The sequence below is a fragment of the Narcine bancroftii genome, chromosome 3, assembly GCF_036971445.1.
Source record: "Narcine bancroftii isolate sNarBan1 chromosome 3, sNarBan1.hap1, whole genome shotgun sequence".
In the NCBI taxonomy this organism is placed as follows: domain Eukaryota; kingdom Metazoa; phylum Chordata; class Chondrichthyes; order Torpediniformes; family Narcinidae; genus Narcine; species Narcine bancroftii.
The window spans coordinates 98,585,783-98,612,671 of record NC_091471.1 but is presented as its reverse complement, the minus strand read 5'-3'; the positions used below and the strand labels follow the sequence as shown (position 1 = coordinate 98,612,671).

At 40.2% G+C, this 26,889-nt stretch overlaps 1 protein-coding gene across 1 annotated transcript in view; it reads right to left on the bottom strand.

Annotated features, from left to right (window-relative positions):
- The window catches only part of dlc1 (DLC1 Rho GTPase activating protein), a 477,663-nt gene that overhangs the window by 195,941 nt on the left and 254,833 nt on the right, over positions 1-26,889 (bottom strand). The window contains exon 5 of the mRNA XM_069924597.1: positions 20,263-20,296. Coding sequence (XP_069780698.1) covers positions 20,263-20,296 — 34 coding nt within the window. The remainder of the gene's footprint in view (positions 1-20,262; positions 20,297-26,889) is intronic.

The window sequence follows — 26,889 nt, the reverse complement described above, 5'->3', positions numbered from 1 at the left end:
GAGAAGAATAAAATTAACATCTGAAGGAAGAGCAGAGGCAACTGCAACCAAAATACAAATTGTATGATGAAGCAGAGAAAGAATCCTTTAGAAATGTTAGCATTATGTTGTTTCAAAATTGAAGTATTCCAGAAGGCACAGTATTTAACAGAAGAATCGTAACATTATTACAAATTTTGAAGCAATTTAGACTGAAACAGGTTTACCAATATGCTCACATGTGTGTATTAAAGTCTCTGCCTTTGAATATACAAAAACGTGTAGGATCATTTTCTCTCTTTGGAAAGAAAGTTACATTGATTTTTTTTCACAAGCTTTATTTTCGATTGGAAGTGCTGCCCATTTGAAAGGCCGGCCTCTTACTCTGACAGCACTCATTTGACTGAAGTCAGTGAGGCTTTACATTTCTTGGGAACCTCGATATACTTCTAAGCATAGAGTGATGCTCCCTGTTATTTTAAAATTCTGCTTCAGCCATGTGAAAGTGAGGAAGAGGTAAGAATGAGCCTGGGAATGAATATTGAATTAATCAAGCCGTGTAAAAATTACAGCTGCTATAAAGATGTTCCAGATGTGAAATCCTTCTGAGAAAGCAGTTGAGTCAACCGGCTCCATTGATGTTGACATTACAGCTTATAATTCACAAGGGGAGAGAAAAAAAACCATCTCTTTTTCCCCCCAACCTATTAAGTCTTCCAGTACGTCCTGAGGACACAAGGAGATAATGTGGTCCTCTTGGCCTCCTGACACAAGAATGGAGTCTCCCACACAGTGTTTATTCCTGATTTTTAAAGAATGCGAACAAACCTTTTAAAAAAGCCACTGCTATTAATGTAAATCTCTGCAAATGCTTGTGGAAAGGAGGAAAGAAAAACCTGATAAATTTTCCTGATGTGGCAAATGTTCCAGCAAAAGAACAAAGCATCTTAATTGTTTAAATTTAAAATCTTACAATGTTGCTAATTCAATATATTTACTGTTACTGTTGGTCCAGATGGTTTATTCAGAGTTCGTATAGGTACCCTAAGTGTTTGCTTTAACTAATTTTGCCAGAGAACAATCCACTGTTTCCACATTCACCTTCTACTTATAATGTCTCCTTGTCATCAAACCTGAATAATTGTATTTCCACAAACTAACTTTAACAGTCCTTCTAAGAAAGATTCAGAATGAGTAGGTTGAGGACAAATTTGAATCGCTAAACTACATTACTTTTTCACAGGCAAAATTAATTCACTGAACATCAGTTGTAAACAACACCCACTTACTCACATATAAAGAAAATAATGAACTCACTGATCTTTCATGCTTAAATACTTATACTTCCATCATCCACTGCTATTCTACTTAATTCCTGCCAATATAAACAGAATATCTTCATTCTGTCCATAAAACCAGACTTTTCTAACTGAATTTTGCTGTTTCTCTCTGTCTGACTCCAATGTCAGCTTTTGGTCAGACTGCCTCCCCCTCCCCAACAGAATTCATCAGACTAACTTGGCAACAATCCTATTGAGTTCAAGTGCATGGAATTGACTCAAGAGAGCAATCAATGAATGTGAAGGATCAACAGAATGCTTAATTCATTGTTCATTGTTTTCAGCACTGGTTTAGAATGCAAATCCATACCTCCCAGTCTTGCCACCCTGTGAATTTTTTTTTTTTTTTTTTAAAATTTTTTATTTTTCACACCATAAATCACAATAGCCATGATATACACTTTTTCTTTTCCACACATTTACAGTGACTTTTTCTCCCTCCCCCCTCCCTCCTCCCAAGCCACCCCCCCATCCCCCCCCCTCTCATCCATTTTAGTTATACAATCTAGGTTGCATTAATTCAGTTAGACAATGTTGTCATTCAACAAAAATACACCAGAAATTCTACTGAGTCCATTCTTTTCTTTTCTTCTCCTTCCATCAACTTAGGTAATGTTTGTTCCCGGTAGGTTTTCGCTATTGTATTTAATGTAAGGCTCCCATACTTGTTCGAATATTTCAATATTATTTCTTAAACTATATGTTATTTTTTCTAATGGAATACATTTATTCATTTCTATATACCATTGTTGTATTTTCAAATTATCTTCCAATTTCCAGGTTGACATAATACATTTTTTTGCTACGGCTAGGGCTATCTTAACAAATCTTTTTTGTGCATCCTCCAAGTCAATTCCAAATTCTTTATTTTTTATGTTACTTAGGAGAAAGATCTCTGGATTCTTTGGTATATTGTTTTCTGTTATTTTATTTAATATCTGATTGAGATCATCCCAAAATTTTTCTACTCTCTCACATGTCCAGATTGCATGAATTGTTGTTCCCCTTTCTTTTTTACATCGAAAACATCTATCAGATACTGTTGGGTCCCATTTATTTAACTTTTGCGGTGTAATGTATAGTCTGTGTAACCAATTATATTGTATCATACGCAGCCTCGTATTTATTGTATTTCTCATCGTTCCAGAGCATAACTTCTCCCATGTTTCCTTTTTTATCTTTATATTTAAATCTTGTTCCACCCTGTGAATTTAATGTCCCAAGGGACTCTGGATAAACCATCTGTGACAGAATTTGTGACACGTATTCTATCAAGGTGGATTCTGACTGATTGGTCTCCTATGATGAAGCAGTCAGGATCCTTATATATGATAGCAGTGTTCTCAAGCCCTCCATAATTATTTGCTTTATATCTCTTTCATCTGATTTCAAATTATTTTCTAATTAATTATTCAACCAATTTGCACAAACTAAAAACGCAGAACGTAAAACAGTACAGAACAGGAACAGACCCTTCAGTTTATATCAGAAAGCTGAAAAATATAACGGCAACCAATCCTTCACAAAATATATGTTTCTTTTCCGTTTAATGTATTGCCAAATAGTTCACTAAACAATAGCCATCGTCTCTTGCCCATTTTTTCAATGTCTATGGTTTTGGTTCTAGTTGTTCTGAACTAGTTTGTAGAATTAAGTGTATGAATGAATGACTAAGGCAGATGTACTGTATTTCTTTGTTCACTATCAGTTGACAGATATGAATATATCCACTGTTCACTGCTCTGAAATCAATGGAAATTGATGCCTAAACTCTTAGAAAAATATTAATTTATATGAAGTTTCTCAGAACATAAAAATGTGCAGTTAACAAACAAGAAGATTCCAAAGGGCATTCAACTCATAGAGAGGTGAATGCATTCTGTTTCACTTCCATGATACAAATAGACCCAGACTTACAATGTTCTGACATGTTATTTTGAAGTTATAATGGTCAGAAAGAAGGGAGAAATGTCAGAAATCATCCAAGTGGATTTGCTTGTATGTTTTCTGACACCTCTTTCCCCATTCAGAATCTCTCTGTCTCCAATCTTTTTTGTCATTTTGGTGGATTATTCCTGAAAGAATGTCCCTAAAGTTCTTCTGAACAAGAAATAGGGAACATCTAGAGCAGGGGTGGCCAAACTGCAGCTTATGATGGGTGAGCTCCTGGCAGGAGCTGGGACTTTGGGTTCCTGGCAGGAGTGGGGACATTGGGGTCTCAGTAGGAGTGGGGACATCGGGCTCCCAGCAGGAGCAGGGATATTGGGTTCCTGGCAGGAGCGGGGTATTAAATCCAGAGCAAATCTATGTGAGAGAGGGAAAAAGGGTATTCCATTCATAAACCAGAGTTAAAATACATTATGCAATTCTCAAGACAATTTCCATACAAAATTTTGGTTAATAGACATCACTTGGTATTTGTGTGACACTTAATGTCAGAACATGTAATCATGTGCTTCACAGAGTCGTAGGAGCAGGAATGTTGGTATTGTTTAGACTTACGATAATTTTGACTTGCAATGTGAGCCCTGGAACAGAACCCCATTGTAAGTTGGGGTCTATCTGTATGTGTCTGTGATATAACACTTTTTTTAGCAATACAGCATCAGAACAAGCCCTTCTGGCCCACAAGCCTGTGCCATCCAAATACACCAATTAACCCTTCGAACCCCGTCCGCTTTTGGAAGGGAGGAGTAAACCCACGCAGACATGGGGAGAATGTACATACTCCTTTCGGTCAGCGGCAGATTCTAACCTGGTCACTGATGCTGTAATAATATTTCGCTACTTGTGTTTTAAAGTCAATTAATTATAGTGCACTGTTATTTCAGCTAGATTGATCCTTCTGTTCATTCAATAGGATTGGCTATGCACAAATTCATCAAACTTGCTTAATCTTCTCCTCTTTAGTACAGTCTGTTGCTAATATTCCCATGCCCTTTTCGCATTCTTCACCAAAATCAAATTTCTGTCCTTCTCTGTTTTATGAAGGGTGGAAATTACTCTGAGGCTTAAATGTTTATTAACCATGTGGTTAGATATATTTCCATTCTTTGAGGGAAATTTCATATACCTTGAAAGTTGAAGAATCTTCTCCATGATTGACCAAAATCATGGCATGGATTGAAATATAGTATGGGGAAAATTGACAGGCTCATTAACAGAAATTTAAAATCTTACAGGTCAGTGTTGGTAAATTTCTTCATAGAAGTCAACATTTTTGTTTAAGCAATTTGATTGTGAATAATCATAACTTTTAGGGATAGAATTTGTTGGGAATTCCAGAGAGTTCTGAACTGAACTGCTGGTATTTACCTGAATGTCAGAAAGTTTGGCACTCCCACACAATGCAGAACTGGGCTGCCTGAGTTTAACAGGCAATTTCCCTGCTGCACTTTGGCACTTGTATCACATGGTGGTAGACCAGCGGAGGCGTAGGATTTTCCAGTAATGCAGTGAAATCTGCCTGCTGAACCTATTTTGTGTTCAAACTGGTGCAGGAACAGCAAACCTATTAATGTGAATTTAGTGAATGTACTAATATATTTTTAAATAATTTTTCAGTGCTGCTGAATTTCACGCTTATTCAAAAGATCTTTTGCCAATTTTGACAATTAGCAAAATCTGAGGTATTGAATTGCTGACTAAAGATTTAACGTGCCATTTCATGGGAGAGTGTTGATTCATGTATGTAAATACATTACTACATGAAAGGCTCAACTCTTGTGGAGGTTTTCGGTTCAGGAAGGCACAACTTCCTGAAGGATCCCCCATCACCATGGTCACATTCTCTTCTTGCTGCTACCGTCAAGCTCAAGGTACAGAAAGCTAAGGTTCAGCACCCCCAAGTTCAAGAATGGTTTCTTTCCAACAGATATCAGTCTGTTGAACCTCTCCGTACTACTCTAACCCTAACCATACCTGCTCAGGGCCCACCAGGAGATCTGGCTGCACTGGCAACACATCACTTATTTTTCTTGCTTTAACTGCAAATGTGAATATTAATTTACCTATCCTTTTATACAGCACATAGCGGCACTTGATGTCCTCATACTTTGGTTCCACGTACAGCCTGATGACACCACACACAAAGGTGGTCAACAGGATGAGGGCCATATTGGGTTCATCGTTGCCCCCATTGACTGGTTTCTTTTAGAACGTGACCCTTTGGCCCCTTTCCATTTTAGATCCCTATATGAACTGGAGGACTGCTGTGGTGAATGCCAGGGCGGAGGTATATGGGGTGGGCCACACCTGCGCTCCGTACAGCAGGACCGAGATCACCTCACACTTGATAATCATGTTCTTTCCTGTTACTAAGAGGGAGTGCCATGCCCAGAGATCCTATTTCTGGTAAACATTTGCAATCCGCTTCGTCCGATTTTTGTTGTATGCCTTAGCCCTTGCGAACGAGATCCCCAGCACCTTGAGATAATTAGATCTGACTGTGAAGGGGATCTTGGACCGGTCAGACCAGTTACTGAAGAACATTGGCTATCTCTTTTTCCAGTTTACTCTGATTCTTGATACAGTCTCAAACTGGCCTCAGATGCAGATCATCGATTGTGTCTGAATAGTCATTATACAAGGAGTGCCTCCACTACCGATCAATGTCACCTCCCCTTATGCCTTTGTCCTTCCTGCAAAGGGCTCTATGCTGCAGACAAATAAGACTGGAGAAAGCGGGCAACCCTGGATGACTCCAAACTTGTTGGGGAAGCTATATGTTTCACACCCATTGATTTGGACTACACTATGGACATCTCTGTGTAGCAGTTTAACCCAATTTTGAATTCCTTCCCCAAATCCCATGCGTCTATCATGTATATGTGCAATATCCTGTTGAAAGGCTACTCCTGGACCAAGCTGATCAGATACATATCTACCACCACCACCACCACCCCTCCCCCCACCCCCGTCATAAATGAGGGTGATGGTATCTCTGAGTAGTGTGAAGCTGTCAAAGATTTTCATGCCTGGAACAGTACATGTTTGATCTGGTTGATCCCAGAACAGACTTGACCTGATTGGCGATGGTCTTGGACAGGATTGTGTAGTCAACATTTAACAATGATATGAGCCTCCAATCTCTGGCATCCTCCTTCTCCTCCTTCTGTTTGGAGATGAGGGTGATGACGTCCTGCCTCATGGAGACTGAAATGCCTGAAATGCTGCCTGCCAGGAACATAGTGCTTGCTATACAACACTTCCAGCCAGTCTAAATCCACCCAATACCACAGAGCTGTGTACAACTCAGTCAGTAAACCATCATTTCTGGGAGTTTTAGTTGACCCAAAAGAACGGATGGATTCTGTCAGCTTCTCCAGGGTAGACGTTCCCGCTTACTGTCATCTAAGACCTCTGTGATAGAGGACACAAATTTTCTGGGAGACCCTTTTTTCCTGTGGCCTTAGTATCATCCAAACTAGCATAAAAGGATCTATTGATCCTCTGTATATCTGTCCATGAGGATGTGACTGAGCCGTCCTATTCCGTAAGGCTGTGGATCACAGAGCTCCGCTGCGAACCTTTTGGAAGATGAAGAGTGAGAATGTCTCATCCCACTCTGCTGAGTGAATTCTGGATTGGAAGATGATCTTGGAGGACTCCAAGGTGAATAGCAAGGCTTGCTGGCACTTTACCTCTCGGTGTTCCTCACCCACGTCTATCCCTCTTGACTGCAGAAGGAGGAGTTGCAGCGACAGTTAGCTTACACCTCATCTTCTCTTTTAAGATCAGACATCTCTTCCAGCGTCAACAGGGGGAAATCAACAAAGGTTAAGTTAAAGCTTGGCCCATTGTTTCTGCCACCATCTCCCTACGCCAATCCTTTATTAAAAATTACACCTAATCTACATGTTTGTTCTACACTTGTTAACTTGATAATTAGATACAAAATGCTATAGCATCATCACAAAAGATATCTTGGAGTACTCTGCAGTCAAAGAATAATTTTTAGAGTGAGGTCAATATTGCAATCCAACCTTTGCTTATCACTCAGGCCTGCTTGTCCCAGTAACATTCTCATGAATATTTTCTGCAACATTCCAGCTTAATGACATTCTTCCAATAGCTGGTTGACCAGAACTGCACATAATACTTCAAGTCTAGTCTCACCAAAGTTTTGTACAGTTGGAATATGACATCCCTGCTCATGTCAAGTCAACTTTATTGTCATCTGATTGTATAAGTACAACCCAACGAAACAGCTTTCTCTGGTCCTCAGTGCAAAAACAGGCAGACATACAACCAGACATAACACACATACAGACAAATAATGCATATGCAGGACAAGTAAATATTGCTTTTGTACAAATGAGAGTCTCGGATGTTTAGGGTGAACAGTTCCTTTGGTTGTTCAGCATTCTCCCTGCCTATAGGAAGAAGCTGTTCCTCAGCTGGTGGTGCTGGCACTGATACTCTTGTATCTCTTCCCCAGTGGGAGCAGTTGAAAGATGCTGTGTGCAGGGTGGATGGGATTCTCAATGATTTTGCACACCCTCTTCAGACAACGGTCCCGGTAGATCATGTCGACGGAGGGGAGGTAGACTCCAGTGATCCTCTCTGCCACTCTTATTGTCCTGTGGATTGACCTCCAATCCATTTCTATGTTGCAACCATAACATACAGTGATGCAACCAGCCAGGATGCTCTTGATAAAGTTCCTATCGAAGGTTGACATGATGGTGGCTGGTACACTTGCCTGCTTCAATCTTCTCAGGAAGTGCAGTTGTTGTTGTGCCTTCCTGACAAGCGAGGAGATGTTGAATATCTACAATAGATCACTAGTAAATGAACTCCAAGGTATTTGGTGCTTTCCACCCTCTCTACTACAGAGTTGTTGATGTGTAGTGGAGGTCATTACTGGTCTTCCCGAAGTCCACATTCATCTCCTTTGTCTTGTTCACGACGAGACTCAGGTTGTTACTCTCACACCATATCCTGAGATTTTCCACCTCTTCTCTGTTGTTTGACTCATTGTTGTTGCTAATGAGGCCGACTACTGTTGTGTCATCTGCAAACTTGATGATACTGTTGGAGCCGGATCGGGTGATGCAGTCATAGGTCAGTAGCATGAACAGGAGCAGGCTGAGTACACATATACTCAGTGCCCTGACCAATAAAGACAAGTATGCTAAATGCTTTCTTCACCACCCTGTCTGTGTTGTCACTTCCATGGAATTATATACACCTGTACTCCTAGGTCTCTCTGTTCTACTATGCTTTTCAGGGGGTCTACCATTTGCTGTGTAATCCAACCCTGGTTTAAAGTACCAAAATGCACACCATACACTTGAATGGGTTAAATTCCATCTGCCATTGTTTGATCCAATTCCCCAGTTCATATTTATCTAATTATAATCTCAGATAGCCTTCTTCACTATTCATTACACCTCCATTTTTGGTGTTATCTGCAAACTTACTGACCATGCTAACTAACAGTGGACACAGCACTGATTCCTAAGGGACACCACTGGATACAGGGCCCCAATCTGAACAATAATCCTCCACTACCACCAGCTAATTTGTATCAAATTGGCAAATTCACCCTGGGTCCCATTTGACGTAACCTGGACAAGCCTACCAAGTGGGATCTGTTTGAAGTCCTTGGTAAAGTCTATGTAAACAATATACACCATGCCCACCTGCAACATCTTTTCAAAAAACTCAATCACATTTGTGAGACAAATTTGTGTGCATTTATTCTGCATTGAAAGACTTAACCATATAACCACTTACAGCACAGAACAGGCCAGTTCGGCCCTACTAGTCCATCCCATAACAAATCCCCACCCTCCTAGTCCCACTGACCAGCACCTAGTCCATACCCCTCCGGTCCTCTCCTATCCATGTAACTATCCAGTCTTTCCTTAAATGTAACCAATGATCCCGCCTTGACCACATCTGTTGGAAGCTCATTCCACATCCCTACCACCCTTTGCATAAAGAAATTTCCCCTCATGTTCCCCTTATAATTTTCCCCCTTCAATCTTAAACCATGCCCTCTAATTTGAATCTCCCCCACTCTTAATTGAAAAAGCCTATCCACGTTTACTCTGTCTGTCCCTTTTAAAATCTTAAACACCTCTATCAAGTCCCCTCTCAATATTCTATGCTCCAGAGAAAAAAGCCCCAGTCTGCACAACCTTTCCCTGTAACTCAAACCTTGAAATCCTGTCAACATTCTCGTGAACCTTCTCTGCACTCTCTCTATTTTGTTTATATCTTTTCTATAATTTGGTGACCAAAACTGTACACAGTACTCCAAATTTGGCCTCACCAATGCCTTGTACAATTTCATCATAACCTTCCTACTCTTGAATTCAATACTCCGATTTATGAAGGCCAACATTCCAAATGCCTTCTTCACCACATCATCTACCTGAGTATCAGCCTTGATGGTACTATTTACCATCACTCCTAAATCCCTTTGTTGCTCTGCACATCTCAGTACCCTACCATTTAATGCATATGACCTATTTAGATTTGCCTTTCCAAAATGTAACACCTCACACTTATCTGTATTAAATTCCATCAGCCATTTCTCAGCCCACACCTCCAGCCTTCCTAAATCACCTTTTAATCTACGGTAATCTTCCTAATCCACTCCATCCAATTTGTGCTGTTAAACGTTAGGTTGTGGTGTCACTGTTCCCCTTCATCTTTGGGTATACTTTTGATGGCAGGAATATCACATTCCTGTCACAGTGGGCTCTTTGGTCCATATCTTGAGCGACAACATTGAAGAGCATCTGTAGCTGTGAAGGGGCAGGTACCTTGCAAGAGAAACTGTCAGCAAGGTTCAACAAGGAAGGAATGTCAACACATGTGAACAGACAAAAATTGATGAAACATCAAATGAAGTTCTTTACTTGAAAAAATCCACAGAATCAAAGACAGTGTCACCTTGCATAGGAACCATCCAGATAGACATTGTTCTGTTTATTAACTTATTAGATGGAACAGTTTGCCCACTGCTTTCCATCAAAAACCAGCAGCACATTCAATGTTAACAGTTTGGTTAAAATGTTGCAATTTTATCACTGTTGAGATGGATTTGGAAGATGGAATAGCCCCATCACTCATATTTGGACACATTCTAATTGCTTTGTCGCACATATATATTTGGGATTGGCTGAAAACACGCCCCTCAGGCTAGTCTGAAGTCACAATTCCACAGCTCCCTATCCAATCAATAGAGAGCCTCTGGGTAACACAGCAATCCTTCCCCTTACCAATATTTTGCAGCAACCTTGAGGCAAGTAGTTTTGACATTAAAGCTAGAACAGTTTCAATTTGAAAAAAAAACTTATTTTTTTCAACAATATATTTTTTTTTGTTTTTATTATGGAAGGTATGGTGTGTTCACCAAGATGAGTGTAGATACAGCAAAGTTCGAGAAGCTCAATATCAGCTCACCACCCTAAATATTCACTCTCTCCACTATTGGCTGCATTCAAACCCTGATCACTGGCATTGCGCTAACTGCTATACTAACCATGCTGCCCAAAGTTAAATTTTATTAACAGCAAGGTAGAAGTGGATTCTGGCCATTTAAACCCAGGCCTCCCAATTACACCCAAGTTAATGTAAAACTCCTTATGTTCTGGAGGGTGGAAAGATATCGGAGCACCTGGGGAAATCACGTGCAGACATGGGGAGAATGTACAGACTCCTTACAGACAGCACCAGATTTGAATCCAGGTCACTGGTGCCGTAATAACGTCGCACTGACCCCTATGCTAACCATGCCAAATCTTACGGAATTCTTTGAGGCAGAATCAAAAATTAAACAAATCTAAGATTGTACTATTTAATTTTCAGGAATATTTGATAACTAATTTAAGCAAGATAGCATTACATGAATTGATGACAAATCCATTAGCTTTGCAAAAGAAAGCAGAACAACATGGAGTTCACTGAGAGTCTGTGAATGCCAGTTATGCTTCCGAAATCAACACTGGATATAACCCTTCAATAGTCCCAGGGCTGGGGAAAGGGACCCCTGTGCAGACTGGTAGAGCCTTAAAGAGTTGTTGTGATCCAAGTGCAGAACTCTTGTGTTTGATGTGATCATCAAGGATATCTAGAGGATGTTTGGTCTAACAGAGTCTTTTATATCAAAAATTGTTTGGGCACATGACAAGACTCTCCTTAATGGATATTATTTATGGCTAGAAAAAGTTTGGAGAGATGGAGATAAATCGAACTAGCTTGGGTAGAGAACATAGATGATGGGTCAAAAAGTCTGTTTCCATGTTGTGAAATTAGAACACAGAACATTACACCACAGTACAAGCCCTTAACCGCACCATGTTATGCCAACCTACTCCACAAGAATCTAATTTTTCCCTACTGCACACCCATAACCTTCCATTCTTCTTACATACAGGTAGCTATCTAAGAGATTTTGAACGTCTTGATTACACTAGTGCCACTTCCACCAACTCCATAATGTATTTCAAGCACCCACCAACCCACTCCACTGTGAAAAAATTACTTCTGACATCTCCCCTGAACTTTCCTCCACTCACATTAAACACATGCCCTCTGGTATATAGTCAACTCAAGAAAAAGGTGTTGGCTGCCACCTTATCTAGGCCCCTCATAATCTTACATAGTTTTAATTCAATTCTTTAACTTTAATTGTTGTCATTTGACCACTTTGAACCTAATGAAATAATGCAAACTTGCAATTTCACTTTTATTAATCTTAAAATTCATATTTGCTCAAACTATTCTATCTGGTTCTCCCAGCAGACTCATTAGGAAGACAAATTGTAGGTAAATAATACAGAACTGATTTGAATTTTGGCTTATCTTGAGCGCGTTAATGTGAACCCAGATAGCACGAAGTGCACTCAGGCTTAGTTCCTGCTCTGATGATTGCTGTGGTAATATGAGGTGAAGTTGGTTGTGATAGTAACCAGAATTGAAGACTAAGGATGCTCAATGTATGGACACATATGAAGGATAACCTGGCCAAGTGACTGGTGGCCACTGTCTGCCACATCCTCTGAAGAGAAGAGGGAGAAATTTCAGGTGAGCATTTTCGAGGCATTTTCCCTCAGCAGAGAATTATGGTGGATTTTCAGAGCTGGTTGCTGATGGCTCTGAGCCACCATAAATGTTCCGAAAACTGGCTAGATTACAGACTAATGGAAGGAAGGATCTTGGAGAACCAAAAATTAGGAATGGTAGAGCCTTAGTGACAATAGCCAGGTTGGTTCATGAGTTAAGAATGGCTAGAGTATATACAGTGCTTCGCACCATAAACCCCAGAACTGAACTTGACTTAAAATCTTTAATTAACACAGTGTAACCTCCAAGTGGGCCCTCAGCCCAACAACAGGGCAGTGGCTTCCACAACTTGGATGTTCCCTGTTCAGGTTGTTGCTCTTTCCTTATCACTGAGGAGGGGGAAACAGATTGAAAATTCACTCCTTTAAGTTACACTTGATTCTCTCGGCTTCTTTCTTTGGCTTGGCTTCGCGGATGCTCGGCTTAGTCAGTATTTTAACAGTGTTACCTCTTGTATTAGAAAATTCAACTCTTTTGCTGAGTCTTCATGCATCAAAACACTCACCTTGACATTTCTCTCTTCTGGGCTAGACTGCTACTCATTAACTTTGCAATTTAAGATCATCTTCTCAAAGTCAATCATTTATATATTTAAAAAATGAACCTCATGTCTCTTCCAACTCATGTTCCTTGTTATTAGAACTTTCATTGCAACACAGATTAAAAACATTCCATCGAATATAAGGACCAGCTGGGCTTTGATGTATTGCAGTTGCTGATCTATCAACCTGCTGGTAAAGGTCACAGTGCTGTGATCCTTGGCCCACAAGGTCACACGATGTTGCTTCTTCCCCAAACTCTGCTCTGACCCTGAGATCATCACATTGTGCTGTGGAGAAATGCAAACTCTGATTGTGGATTTCACTCTGAAGTGGAAATCCACTGCAATTTAAACCTCTTTTACTTTTGGTCCTATGCATATTAAGGTCTATCAGGGGACTGATCACCTCTGCAACAAAGTGCTTTTCCGACCGAAGGATTTTGCTCTGATTCTTTGATATGGTATGTACTGCGGTGCTCTTCAGGTATTAACTCAATTGCTTTGTTCTGTAAATCAACAAATATACTGATTTTCTACTTTTCATTACATTATATATATAAATATATATATAAATATAAATAAAATCCTATTTTTGTTGCTGTTTAAAACATCAAGAAAGAAGCAAATGTAGTCAGAAAAAAATAAGCATAATGTTGATTAAAAATCTAGTGGCCATTAAGAAATCCTTGTCTCCTACTCAACATATCTAGTTTTACACAGATATCCTTTGTGGTAACCTAACAAGAAAATTAATTATAATGACACGCATAGCTCAGTTACAACCCCAAGTTATCAGATCTGGAAGTGAGAATCCAAACCTGGCCAAGAGTTCTTATTGACCTTTGGAGATTGTTGCAAAGGTTGGAAGAACAGATTGATCAAATTCAGCCTTTTTGAGTTATAACTTTGTCAGTATGATTTTGAGTCATTATACCAGGCACCTTCATCACCATCCCTCGATCCTGAACACCTCCTTGGTTAGTATCTGGTGTTCATTGGAGGTTGCAACTTCCTACAACATTGCATTTCTCTCCCTCCACCCATTCATAGAATTGCTTCTTGTTCCCTCTCACCCACTGTACCCATGATTGAAGGCTTAAGCCACCCTAGTGTTGTTCAATGGAACTCTCTCTCCATATTTCTCACTTGTGCACCTCTATCTTTTTTATTCGTGATTGCTTCTGTTTGATGAGAACTTGAACTACATCACCTTGAGGTGAAATATTCCCTGAGGATTTTTTTTGCTGTTTATTGCTGCTCAGTGAATTAGGAAATATTAAATCTCCACTGGCTCTATTTTTACAGTCATGCCAGAGCTGCAAAGTTGGTTGTGTTGTTTGCACCATTTATTTATCCATGAAAATATATTAAAATAATTGTCATGTTGTTTCTTATCTGTTTAAATAAACTGAAGTTTATTGCCTCCAGATTCTTTAAAGAGTCAGTGCAACATTCAACCTTTTCAAACTATTTACATATTAGGATCTAAAACATTACATAATAAAAGGACATTTGGTTTAATCAATATCAGGTTGGAGATTCTGTTGATTTTTTTTATCTGTAATAACTTATCATACTCTCTGTTAAAAACTATACATCTAATGACGCATTTTTATCTGCAACACAAATTCATCACATTTGTAGAATGTATGTTGTTTAATTTTTCACATTACTTACATGATAAATTAACTACCTTTTATTTTATGCTTCTTAAGGTATAAACTTTGGAGAATGAAGCACTTTCATTTTCACTCTTCCCCATAAAATGCATTTATAAATAATCTTTCTTGACCTTAGGATATTCCCAAACACTTTACAACTATTTATCCACTTTTGAAACATAATTATTCCCCAATGTAGAAAATTTGGCTGCATCCATCGATAGCAAAGGATAATGAAAAGATTATGTTTCAGTGAGTTTCAATTGCGGTTTTTAGACTGCAGGCATGTAATGGCACAATCAAGGAATTGTGCCACTACACGGGCAGTCTAAAAAGGAATGTGCAGGAATTTTGAGTCAATTCCTGCACCGTGATTTATCCTGCAGGTCCCCAACAACTTTTTGGAGGAAGTCGACAGTGTAAAATGTACTGGAAAAATTCTTAATGGTCATTCACTCTACTGCATGTCCAACTGTTGCACTCAGGTACTTGCAGTCTAAAAAAGCGCCCAGTGTGAATGAACACACGGGCAGTAATTATGTTAATTTTTTCTGCGATTTTCCCAATATTGCAGTCTAAGAAACATAATTGTGGGAAAAGTGTTGGACAGTATGTTGAGGAAGTGCTATTCTGCTTTTCAAAGGGTGCCTTGCAATCTTTTATGTCCATGTCTGAGAGAATTCAGGGTCTCAATTTACTAGATAATAGTACCACTGATAATACATTATACCCTGAGTTTAGGACCATATCATTTACATACATGACACCAGACTCCCAAAACAGACATTTTATTTATTCTGAGTTATATCACAGGGAGAGATAATATGAAGCAGTCAGAGGATAACATTGAAGAATATATTCAATGCTTCTTTGAAGAAGTGAAACTTCCTGCAATTTCTCTTACCCATGAACAGTAAAAGTGGAGAAGGTTGAGAAGGGTTAGTGTAGTGGTTAGCAAAACACTATTAGAAAGCCAGCAACATGGGTTCATATCCGGCATTGTCTGAAAGGAGTTTGTACATCTTTTACCATGTTTGTGTGGGTTTCCTCTGGTGCTCTGATTTCCTACCACCCTCCAAAAACATATGGGTTAATTGGTATATTTGGGTGGCATGGGCTCGTAGGCTGGAAGGCCCTGTTACTGTGCTGTATCTCTAAAAATAATAATTTGGGATGATATTGAGATCCGTGAGTTTATGCATATGGGCACAGCAAAACTCTCCATAATGCAAGGAGGAATGTGTCATCTCACAAACCACACACTCTCCATCACATCATGCTTTACCTGTAGCCCACATTGGCCTCATTCATTGGAATTAAAACTAAATTGGAATTAAAACAAGTCATCTTTGACACCAAGAGACTGTAGAAAATACGAATCCAAAGATAGTGTTCAAGACATTGGTGTGGCACTTGAACCCCTGCAACACCCTGTCTTTGAGGCAAGGGTTCTAATGCAGAACAGAAGTTACAACATGAAGTGAGAATTCTTCAAATGGATACATCACATTAAGCCATCTTCAGAAGTGAGTGTTGTTAGTATTGAACAACCAATCCTGAGAAGAACTCCATTACTCGGTACCAGTGTGGCAATTCAATTTTCTGTATCAGCTGTTCTCATGACCTCTTAGTAGCACCATTAATTCTGATAGAACTCTGGGCAAATTGACCAGAGTTCAATTCAGAGAAAAATCTTCTACCTGTAATCAGATAGTCTGATTTCAGATTTATTGTAAGAGTACATATATGACTATTCAGAGCCAGCTCTTCAGCGCTTGACGTCCTGCTTTGCGGAAACTGCCAAAATGTTTGGCCTGGAAGTCAGCCTGAAGAAAACTGAGGTCCTCCATCAGCCAGCTCCCCACCATGACTACCAGCCCCCCCACATCTCCATCGGGCACACAAAACTCAAAACGGTCAACCAGTTTACCTATCTCGGCTGCACCATTTCATCAGATGCAAGGATCGACAATGAGATAGACAACAGACTCGCCAAGGCAAATAGCGCCTTTGGAAGACTACACAAAAGAGTCTGGAAAAACAACCAACTGAAAAACCTCACAAAGATAAGCGTATACAGAGCCGTTGTCATACCCACACTCCTGTTCGGCTCCGAATCATGGGTCCTCTACCGGCACCACCTACGGCTCCTAGAACGCTTCCACCAGCGTTGTCTCCGCTCCATCCTCAACATCCATTGGAGCGCTCACACCCCTAACGTCGAGGTACTCGAGATGGCAGAGGTCGACAGCATCGAGTCCACGCTGCTGAAGATCCAGCTGCGCTGGATGGGTCACGTCTCCAGAATGGAGGACCATCGCCTTCCCAAGATCGTATTATATGGCGAGCTCTCCACTGGCCACCGTGACAGAGGTGCACCAAAGAAAAGGTACAAGGACTGCCTAAAGAAATCTCTTGGTGCCTGCCACATTGACCACCGCCAGTGGGCTGATAACGCCTCAAACCGTGCATCTTGGCGCCTCACAGTTTGGCGGGCAGCAGCCTCCTTTGAAGAAGACCGCAGAGCCCACCTCACTGACAAAAGGCAAAGGAGGAAAAACCCAACACCCAACCCCAACCAACCAATTTTCCCTTGCAACCGCTGCAATCGTGTCTGCCTGTCCCGCATCGGACTGGTCAGCCACAAACGAGCCTGCAGCTGACGTGGACTTTTTACCCCCTCCATAAATCTTCGTCCGCGAAGCCAAGCCAAAGAAAGAAAGACATATATGACATCACATACAACCCTGAGGTTCTTTTTCTTGTGGGTGAGGCAGAATTACCACTTATTCGCAGGGCAAAAAAAAAATTGTCTCAACATATGTGCAATACAGAGGGAGAAAAAAATTCAATAAAGTACAAAAATAAGAGTTCTTAAATAAGTCCCTGATTGAGTTTGTTGTTGAGGAGTCTGATGGTGGAGGGGTAGCAACTGTTCATGAACCTGGCAGTATGAGTCTTGTGGCACCTATACCTCCTTCCTGATGGAGCAGGTGCTGAGTCGTGAGGATTCCTGATGATTGCTGCTACTTTCTGATGGTAGTGGTCCCTGTAGACGTTCTCAATGGTGGAGAGGGTTTTGCCTCTGATGTCCTTGGCTGTGTCCATTACCTTTTTCAGGGCTTTAAGGTCAGGGGTATTGGTGCCCCCAGACCAGACCATGATGCAGCCGGTCAGCTCACTTCCCACCACAATCTGTAGAAATTTGTCAGTCTTTCCGATGTCATACCAACCGTCAGAAACTGCTGAGGAAGTAGAGGTACTGATGTGCTTTCTCCATGATGTCATTAGTGTGTTGGGTTAAGGAAAGATCCTCTGAGATAGTGACTCCCAAGAACTTCAATTTGCTTACCCTCTCCACCTATCATTTCCATTTCTCCACATCTTTGCAAACAATTGCATATACAAGGGGGAATGAAAATCTGGATATTTATCTTAAATGGAGAATTCAGTAAAAATGATTTTCAGACAAAAAATCCCAGAAAAGACAAAATTAAGTAAGAAATATAAATCCAGAAGTATTACAGCACAGACAGCCAGCCTCTCTGATTAAGAATCTCAGTTCTTAATTCATTTTTAATAATTTAAGGAATCAAGAGATGTTTTGATTTTTGTTTTCTCAAACATTACACAGACATACATACAGAAATATAGCATGGCAACAGGTCGTTTTAGCTCATGCACCTGTGCTGCCCCAATTACTCCCAATTGACCTACAATCCTAGTATATTTTGAAAGATTGGAGGAAACCGGAGAGGAAACCCATGCAGATATGAGGAGAATGTACAAACTCCTTACAGAGAGTGTAGGATTCGAACCCCAGTCTCGGATGATGCTGGCACTGAAACAGGGTTACACTAACTGGGCCTCCCTGAATTAAAGGGAAAAACTATGTAGTTATCTCTCTTTCAGCCCTGGCATTCCACCAATAAACCAATAGAATAGATGCAAAACTGATTTCTGGGATCTAGATGAGTTGATTTATTTCTATAATACCATTCTGGAGCATAAACTTTTGAGAGTCGAGATGATGTTGCATTGGTTTGTGTAACTAACTCTTCTCAAAGTCTGCAAAAATATGAATGGTTTAGTCCGATTATTTTGTAAAATCTGGTTTCAGCATCAGACTTAGGTGATAAAGTATTAAATGTAGCTCAGACTTCAGGCATTCAAGAAGATGGATCACCACCAGCTTTAGGGATGGGCAATAAATACTCGTGATACATGGATCCCAAAGAAAAAAATGGTTTAGATGCTAGCAATACTCCTTCCACCCTACCCAACTGTGAGCTTCAATCAAAATTATTGACAAGCATCTATAGTCATTTGTTTTTTTTTAAAACAAGCTTATTACACTAGTGTGACATTGTTGGCTTCTCGCAAATGGCTCTTAGATTAAAAGCAGCATTGCACCATGCACCCCTTAAAAGATCAACTGGAAATGTACCAACTCATTAAAATTCAAATGTAAGGGCCAGGAGACCAAGGAGACCAACTTTTCATCCTGTTCACGGGATTGCCTGATGGAGCTTGCTGAAAGAAAGATCACATGGTGTTGCTTTGTATGGGCTTTTGCTTTCTCCAGCTCAGTGGCCGCCAATCTCGCACCTCTTTTTCACTCAATGCTTGAAGAAGTACCACACACTTACAACAAATTCTCAGTAAGAACTGGGTGAAAATTTGGAATGACACAGAGAATGGCTTAACACCAAAGAGGCATTGCATTCAAATCGCTCAGTTATCTAGGGTGCTGCCATTGGAAGTTTCAAGACTTTCACAGGACCCCGTCAAATGAATCTGAGTATTCTCAACTCTCAGGCCCATAGTGCAGGATCTTTGCACTGGGGATGTCTAGTTTTGTACATGAAGGAAATTTGAGTGAGTAGGTTTTATTTTCTCCATTAAACTAAGCCCAGCAACGAAAGAAGTGTCCTAAGCATGTACATTAAAATACAGTAATTAGGTAATAGCTAAAAAGGCAGATTGTGATGTGAACAATTCATTTGATGAAAAGGAGGTTGAAGAACAGCAGAATAAAAAATGCAAAGATATACAGATTTCACTCTTTACCACTGACATCCTAGCAATGCAGCATTTGTTCCTCCAAAACAAAACAACATCCTTTCCCACACAGCAATTTGGCACAGTGACTGATGAATTAAGAAAGCTCTGTCAGAATGTAAATCTTCACTAAATTCTGTACCCAAGACTATGTCCTTAAGCATTAAAGATTTGCATGTGGAAAATAAAGAACCCAAGCCACATTCTTTGAAATTCATGCTTGAAATCCTTGACCAAGTGAAAACACTCCAGAAATGTTAATGTGAAAGGTTGGACACTTTTACAGAAAATTAATGATCCCTCCCACCCCCCCCCCCACCCCCACACACAGTGTTGTGAGCCAGTTCTATTCACACAAAGGCATAACCATTTATAGCCAATGAGTATAATATTCTACACCCACATATGTAAAAAGGAAGCTTGATTTTTTAAATAAATTGAAACATTAACAAAAATGCAATTACATTTAAAGCATTTCACAAAAAAAAACATTTGGTTTCATATTTCCTAATTATCATCTGATTGAGAAGAAAAGACTGACAAGGAATGAGCTGAAAGAATATTATGAATTCCAAATGTAAGATACAGATCTACTCACCCGCCTTTCCTTTTTCTGTTATCATCGGCATTGCCTACAAAAAATATATTAAAATAAAGAAATAAATAATATTGTAAACTACTGCAGTTGATTTTGAACAATATGGTAAGCCAATTTTCAGTCAGTTTGTAATAGGTTAAAAACTATTAGAGTGAAATTTGCATTGCTGATGTGGAAGTAGAAAGATGGGATGATGCACAAATTTTGAGGCACCCAAATGAGATACTCGCTGTTTAGCCTGAATTTGATATTGAGGTTCATTAAGTAGGTAGAGAGGATGACTACATCTGGAGCTTGCACGGCTCAGGCAATAGACCGTTTAGGTGTCCATTCACCTCAACTGTTTGTCCTCATTCTATGGTCGCTTGTATTCCTCAAGAGGGAGAGGGACACCTCTGGTCCAATGTAAACAGTGGGCATTTCAATCATTGGTGTCACTAGGGGGGTACGGACTGCACTGGGTGACACCGTCAGAGGGGGGAGAATCCAAAATGACTGTCTGTAAAATTTTTGTGTCGTGTTTCAGCAGAAATTCATTATTTTTTTATAAAAATATCCCTGCAGTTAGTTATAACAACAAAAACATTTTTTGTCAGACCAGCTTACATAAAAGGCTAAAACTCTATGCTAATTTACTTTTTGATCCTATTAATGCACTCCTGTCAGAGCTGTCATTATTACCCAATTACAGTGATGCTTCAAATCATGTGGTTTCGTCTAAACGCTCCACAAGCACGTGCTGTTTTATTCGTTGCTGCTGGTATTTTTATAGTTGATGCTTTTGTCAATTTTTTTGGTGTTTTAGCTACAATATTGTGGTAATTAGTATTTGTGAACCTATATCAATAACTTTTTTTTAAACAATAAAGTTTAATGTTAAAATCAACATAATTTTGATGTAGTTCTTAAATGTTTTTATTTTGAATTCAATTGTTTTCTTATTGAACTTTCACTTTAACCACATGAAACTATGTAAATGTAAATACATTTAGGCTGTGCATATGATATTGTAATTTAAAGGTGTAATTTTAATTTTGCAAGTTGTTTATTTCACTACTGTTGCCATTATGGGAATTATGATTTACAAGTAACATTAGTACCAAAAGCATTATTAAGAATTCTGTATGGTCTGGTGCAAAGGCTGCAGATTTAACTTAACTGCAATAGGTGATGGGCACCAACATCAACCCCAAACTGTGCACCTGGATGATGCAAATGTGCCCTGGCATCAAAATCCAAATCCTAACATAGAGTCAAAGCACAGAGCACAAACTGACCCTTCAAATCACCAGGGGTGGAATGCTGCTGGAGCTCACTGGCACCTCAGAGGGCAGCTCTAGGCACCTCATAAGGTGGCTCCGGCACCTCCTAGTCAGTGTTTTTTGGTGAGCTCCAGCACCTAAAAAATTAGCACTGCATCCCTGCAAATCACTACCGTCATACTGACCTGTTTGCCATTCCAATCCCATAAAAGTAAAAGATTAGTGAGGGATAAAATTGGACTCCTTGTAGATAGTGAGGGTAGGCTGAGTGAGAAGTCAAAGGAAATGGGGGAAATTTTGAATGATTTCTTTGCCTCGGTATTCACTAGGGAAAAAAAAATATTGAACCAGTTGAGGTAAAGAAAAATAGTGGGGAGGTAATGAAGCATATAAGGATAACCGAGGAGGTAGTGATGGCTGTGTTGAAAAAGATAAAGGTGGATAAATCTCCGGGACTGGACAAAATATTCCCAAGGACACTCAGGGAGGCTAGTGGACAGATATTGGGGCCATTAACAGAGATATTTAGGATGTCATTGGCCACAGGGGTAGTGCCAAAGGATTGGAGGGTGGCACATGTGGTTCCGCTGTTTAAGAAGGGGTCTAAATGTAAACCTGGGAATTATAGGCCCGTGAGTCTGACGTCTGTGGTGGGCAAGTTGATGGAAGGTGTTCTGAGGGATGCTATTTACAAATATTTGGAGGTACAGGGATTGCTAGGGAGTAATCAGCATGGTTTTGTCAGGGGTAGATCATGCTTGACAAATCTGATTGAGTTTTTCGAGGGGGTTACAAAAAAGTTTGATGAAGGGAAAGCTGTGGATGTTGTCTATTTAGACTTTAGTAAAGCTTTTGACAAAGTTCCCCACAGGAGGTTAGGAAAAAAGGTGGAGGCATTAGGTATAAATGAGGAGGTAGTGAAATGGATTCAGCAATGGTTGGATGGGAGGTGTCAGAGAGTAGTGGTAGAAAATTGTTTGTCCAAATGGAGACTGGTGACTAGTGGAGTTCCTCAGGGATCGGTCCTCGGTCCTCTATTGTTTGTTATATATATTAACGATCTGGAAGCAGGGGTGGAGAATTGGATAAGCAAGTTTGCGGATGATACAAAGATTGGTGGTGTTGTGGACAGTGAGGAAGATTACCGTAGATTAAAAGGTGATTTAGGAAGGCTGGAGGTGTGGGCTGAGAAATGGCTGATGGAATTTAATACAGATAAGTGTGAGGTGTTACATTTTGGAAAGGCAAATCTAAATAGGTCATATGCATTAAATGGTAGGGTATTGAGATGTGCAGAGCAACAAAGGGATTTAGGAGTTGTGGTAAATAGCACCCTCAAGGCTATTACTCAGGTAGATGGTGTGGTGAAGAAGGCATTTGGAATGTTGGCCTTCATAAATCGGAGTATTGAATTCAAGAGTAGGGAGGTTATGATGAAATTGTACAAGGCATTGGTGAGGCCAAATTTGGAGTACTGTGTACAGTTTTGGTCACCAAATTATAGGAAAGATATAAACAAAATAGAGAGAGTGCAGAGAAGGTTCACGAGAATGTTGACAGGATTTCAATGTCTGAGTAACAAGGAAAGGTTGTGCAGACTGGGGCTTTTTTCTCTGGAGCGTAGAAGATTGAGAGGGGACTTGATAGAGGTGTTTAAGATTTTTAAAGGGACAGACAGAGTAAACGTGGATAGGCTTTTTCAATTAAGAGTGGGGGAGATTCAAACTAGAGGGCATGGTTTAAGATTGAAGGGGGAAAATTATAAGGGGAACACGAGGGGAAATTTCTTTATGCAAAGGGTGGTAGGGATGTGGAATGAGCTTCCGACAGATGTGGTCGAGGCGAGATCATTGGTTATATTTAAGGAAAGACTGGATAGTTACATGGATAGGAGAGGACTGGAGGGGTATGGACCGGGTGCTGGTCAGTGGGACTGGGAGGGTGGGGATTTGTTACGGCATGGACTAGTAGGGTCGAACTGGCCTGTTCTGTGCTGTAAGTGGTTATATGGTTATATATGGTTATCCAAACCTCTGAACACCTCTGAGGAAGCAGTTTGGAGATTTTGAATTTGGTTTAAGGTTGGAAACCTTCCCCAAATTGGAGATTGATATCATTGTCCTTTTGCTATTTTCAGGAACATGCCATTGGATCAAAATCCTTGTTATTAATTTTTGGGGCATAAGTTTGAATCCTATTACAGCAGCTTGGAATTTAAATTCAAGTCATTAAGTAAATCCGGAATGTTTAAACAAAACAAACATCTCAGCAACGAGTGAGTCATAGAGTTAAGCAGATGGAAACAGGCACTTTGGCTTCGCGCTCCAAGCCGACCAGTTTCCTATCTGAGCTAGTCCCATTTGTCTGCATCCCTTGAACCCTTTCCCATCCATGTACCTGCATAAATGTCATTTAAATGTCATAGTTGTATCAGCTCCACCAACTTTTATGGCATCTCGTTCTATATACTCACCACCCTGTATGAAAACATTGCCTCTTAATCTCTCTAGTTTTAGACTCCTCTAATCTGGAGAAAAAAAATATTTACCTTATCTATGACAATACTGATTTTATGAGGTTAGAAATAGGAGGATAATGCAGCTTAACACATGGTTGAAGGAATGGTGCAGAAGGGAGGGCTTCAGGATTCTGGATCATTGGGTTCTCTTCCAGGGAAGGTGGGACCTGTTCCAATGGGACGTTTTGGATCGGAAATGGAGGAGGACTAATATCCTTGTGGGAAGGTTTGCTGGTGATGGTCCGGTGTGTTGAAACTAAATTTGCAGGTGGAGGTAAACCAGAGTGTCAGAGCAGATGGAGGAGGAAAAAGATAATGTTAAAATTGTAAGAAGTCAACAGGTTGAGTGTGGTGGAAATGTTCTCCGGTGCATCTATTTCAATGCAAGGAGTATTGAAGGAAAGTCAGATGAGCTTAGAGTATGGATTGGCATGTGGAATTATGACATTGTGGCTCAGTGAAACTTGATTGCAAGAGGGGCAGGACTGGCAGCTCAATGTTCTGGGCTTCCATTGCTTTAGACGCAATAGAATGGGGGAAAGGGGGGATGAAAGGGGGAGGAGTGGCATTGCTCATCAGGGAAAATATCAGCTGTGTTCAGACAGGACAGATCAGAGGCCTCGTCAACTCAGGCTATATGGGTGGAGCTGAGAAACGGGAAAGATATGACCACACTCATGGGGTTGTATTATAGACTGCCCAATAGTCAGTGAGAATTGTAGGAGCAAATTTGTAGAGAGATGGAAGACAGCTGCAGGAAATATAACGTTGTGATAGTAGGAGATTTTACTTTCTATATATTGACTGGGACTCCCATAAGGTAAAAGGGCTGGATGGCTTGGATTTTGCCAAATGTGTTCAGGAAAATTTTATAAATCAATATATCGAGGTACCAACTAGAGAGAGTGCAATACTGGATCTCCTATTAGGGAACGAGACAAGACAGATGGCAAAAGTACGTGTTGGGGAACATTTTCGGTCCAGTGATCATAATGCCATTAGTTTCAACTTAATTATGGAGAAGGATAGGTCTGGGCCTCGGGTTGAGCTTCTAAATTGGAGAAAGGGCAATTTTGAGGAAATGAGAAAAGAGAATGTGTGGATTAGGATAAGTTGTTTTCAGGCAAGGATGTGTGAGGTAAGTGGAAGACATTCAAAGGTGAAATTTTGAGAGAACAGAGTTTGTATGTTCCTGTCAGGATTAAATGCAAGGTTAATTAATAGGTGTAGGGAACCATGGTTTTTGAGGGATATTGGAGATCTGGTTCAGAAGAAGAGAGAGATATATAAAAGGTATAGGCAGCATGGAGCAAATGAAGTACTTGTGGAGCATACAAAATGAAAGGAAAACCTCAAGAAAAAAAAATTGGGAAGGCTAAATGAAGATGAGGTTACTTTGGCAGACAATGTGAAGGAAATTCCTAAAGGTTTCTACAGGTATATTAAGAGCAAAAAGGGGAATAGTAAGGGGAAAAATTGGCCCCCTGAAGATCAGATTAGTCGGCTTTGTATGGAGCCAAAAGAGATGGGGGAGATCTTAAATGTTTTGTTTTTCATTAGTATTCACTCTGGAATAGGGCATAGTGTTGTGGGAAGTAAGGAAAACAAGCAGTGAGGTCAGGTAACCAATACAGATTAAGGAGGAGGAAGTGCTTGCTGTCTTAAAGCAAATAAGGATGGATAAATCCCCTGGGCCTGACAAGATAGTCCCTCAGACTTTGAGGGATGCTAATGCAGTAATTGCAGGGGTTCTGGCAGAAATATTTAAAATGTCCTTAGACATGGATATGGTGCCAGAGTTTTGGAGGGTAGCTCACGTTATTCCATTGTTTAAAAAAGGCTCCAAAATTAACATTGGAAATTATAGGCTGTTGAGCTTGACATCAGTAGTAGGTAAATTTCTGGAAGATGTTCTAAGAGATCAGATAAACAATTATTTGGGTGGCCATGGACTGATTAAGGATAGTCAACATGGCTTTATCAAGGTGGTTACCAGGAAAGGTGATGAAGGAAAGGCTATGGATGGTGTTTACATGGACTTTAGTAAGGCCTTTGACAAGGTCCTGCATGGGAGGACAGTCAGGAAACAGTGAAATAGTGAACTGGATTCAACAATGTCTGGAGGGAGAAACCAGAGAGTAGTGGTGGATGATTGCTTCTCAGATTGGAGGCCTGTGACTAGTGGCGTGTCTCAGAGATCTGCACTGGGCCATTGTTGTTTGTCATCTATATCAGTCATCTGGGTGATAATGTGGTAAATTGGATCAGCAAGTTTGCAGGTGACACTGAGATTGAAGGTGTTGTGGACAACGAAGAAGGTTTTCAAAGTTTGCAGAGGGATCTGGACCAGCTGGAAAAATGGGCTGAAAAATAGCAGATGGAATTTAATGCAGACAAGTGTGAGGTGTTGCATTTTGGAAGGACAAACCAAGAAAGGACACACACGATAAATGGTAGGGCACTAAGGAGTGCGGTAGAATAGAGGGATCTCGGAATACTGATACATAATTCCCTGAAAGTGACATCATAGGTGGATAGAGATGTGAAGACGGTTTTTGGCACATTGGCCTTCATAAATCAAAGTATTGAGTGCAGGAGTTAGGATGTTATGTTAAAGTTGTATAATACAATAGTGAGGCCATATTTGGAGTATTGTGTGCAGTTTTGGACATCTAACTACAGGAAGGATATCTAGGATGTTGCCCAGACTTCAGAACTAAGTTACAGGGAAAGATGAAAGAGGTTAGGACTTTATTCCCTGGAGCATCGAATAATTAGGGGAGATTTGATAGAGGCATTTAAAAGCATGAGAAGGATAGACAGAGTGAACATAGATAGGCTTTTTCC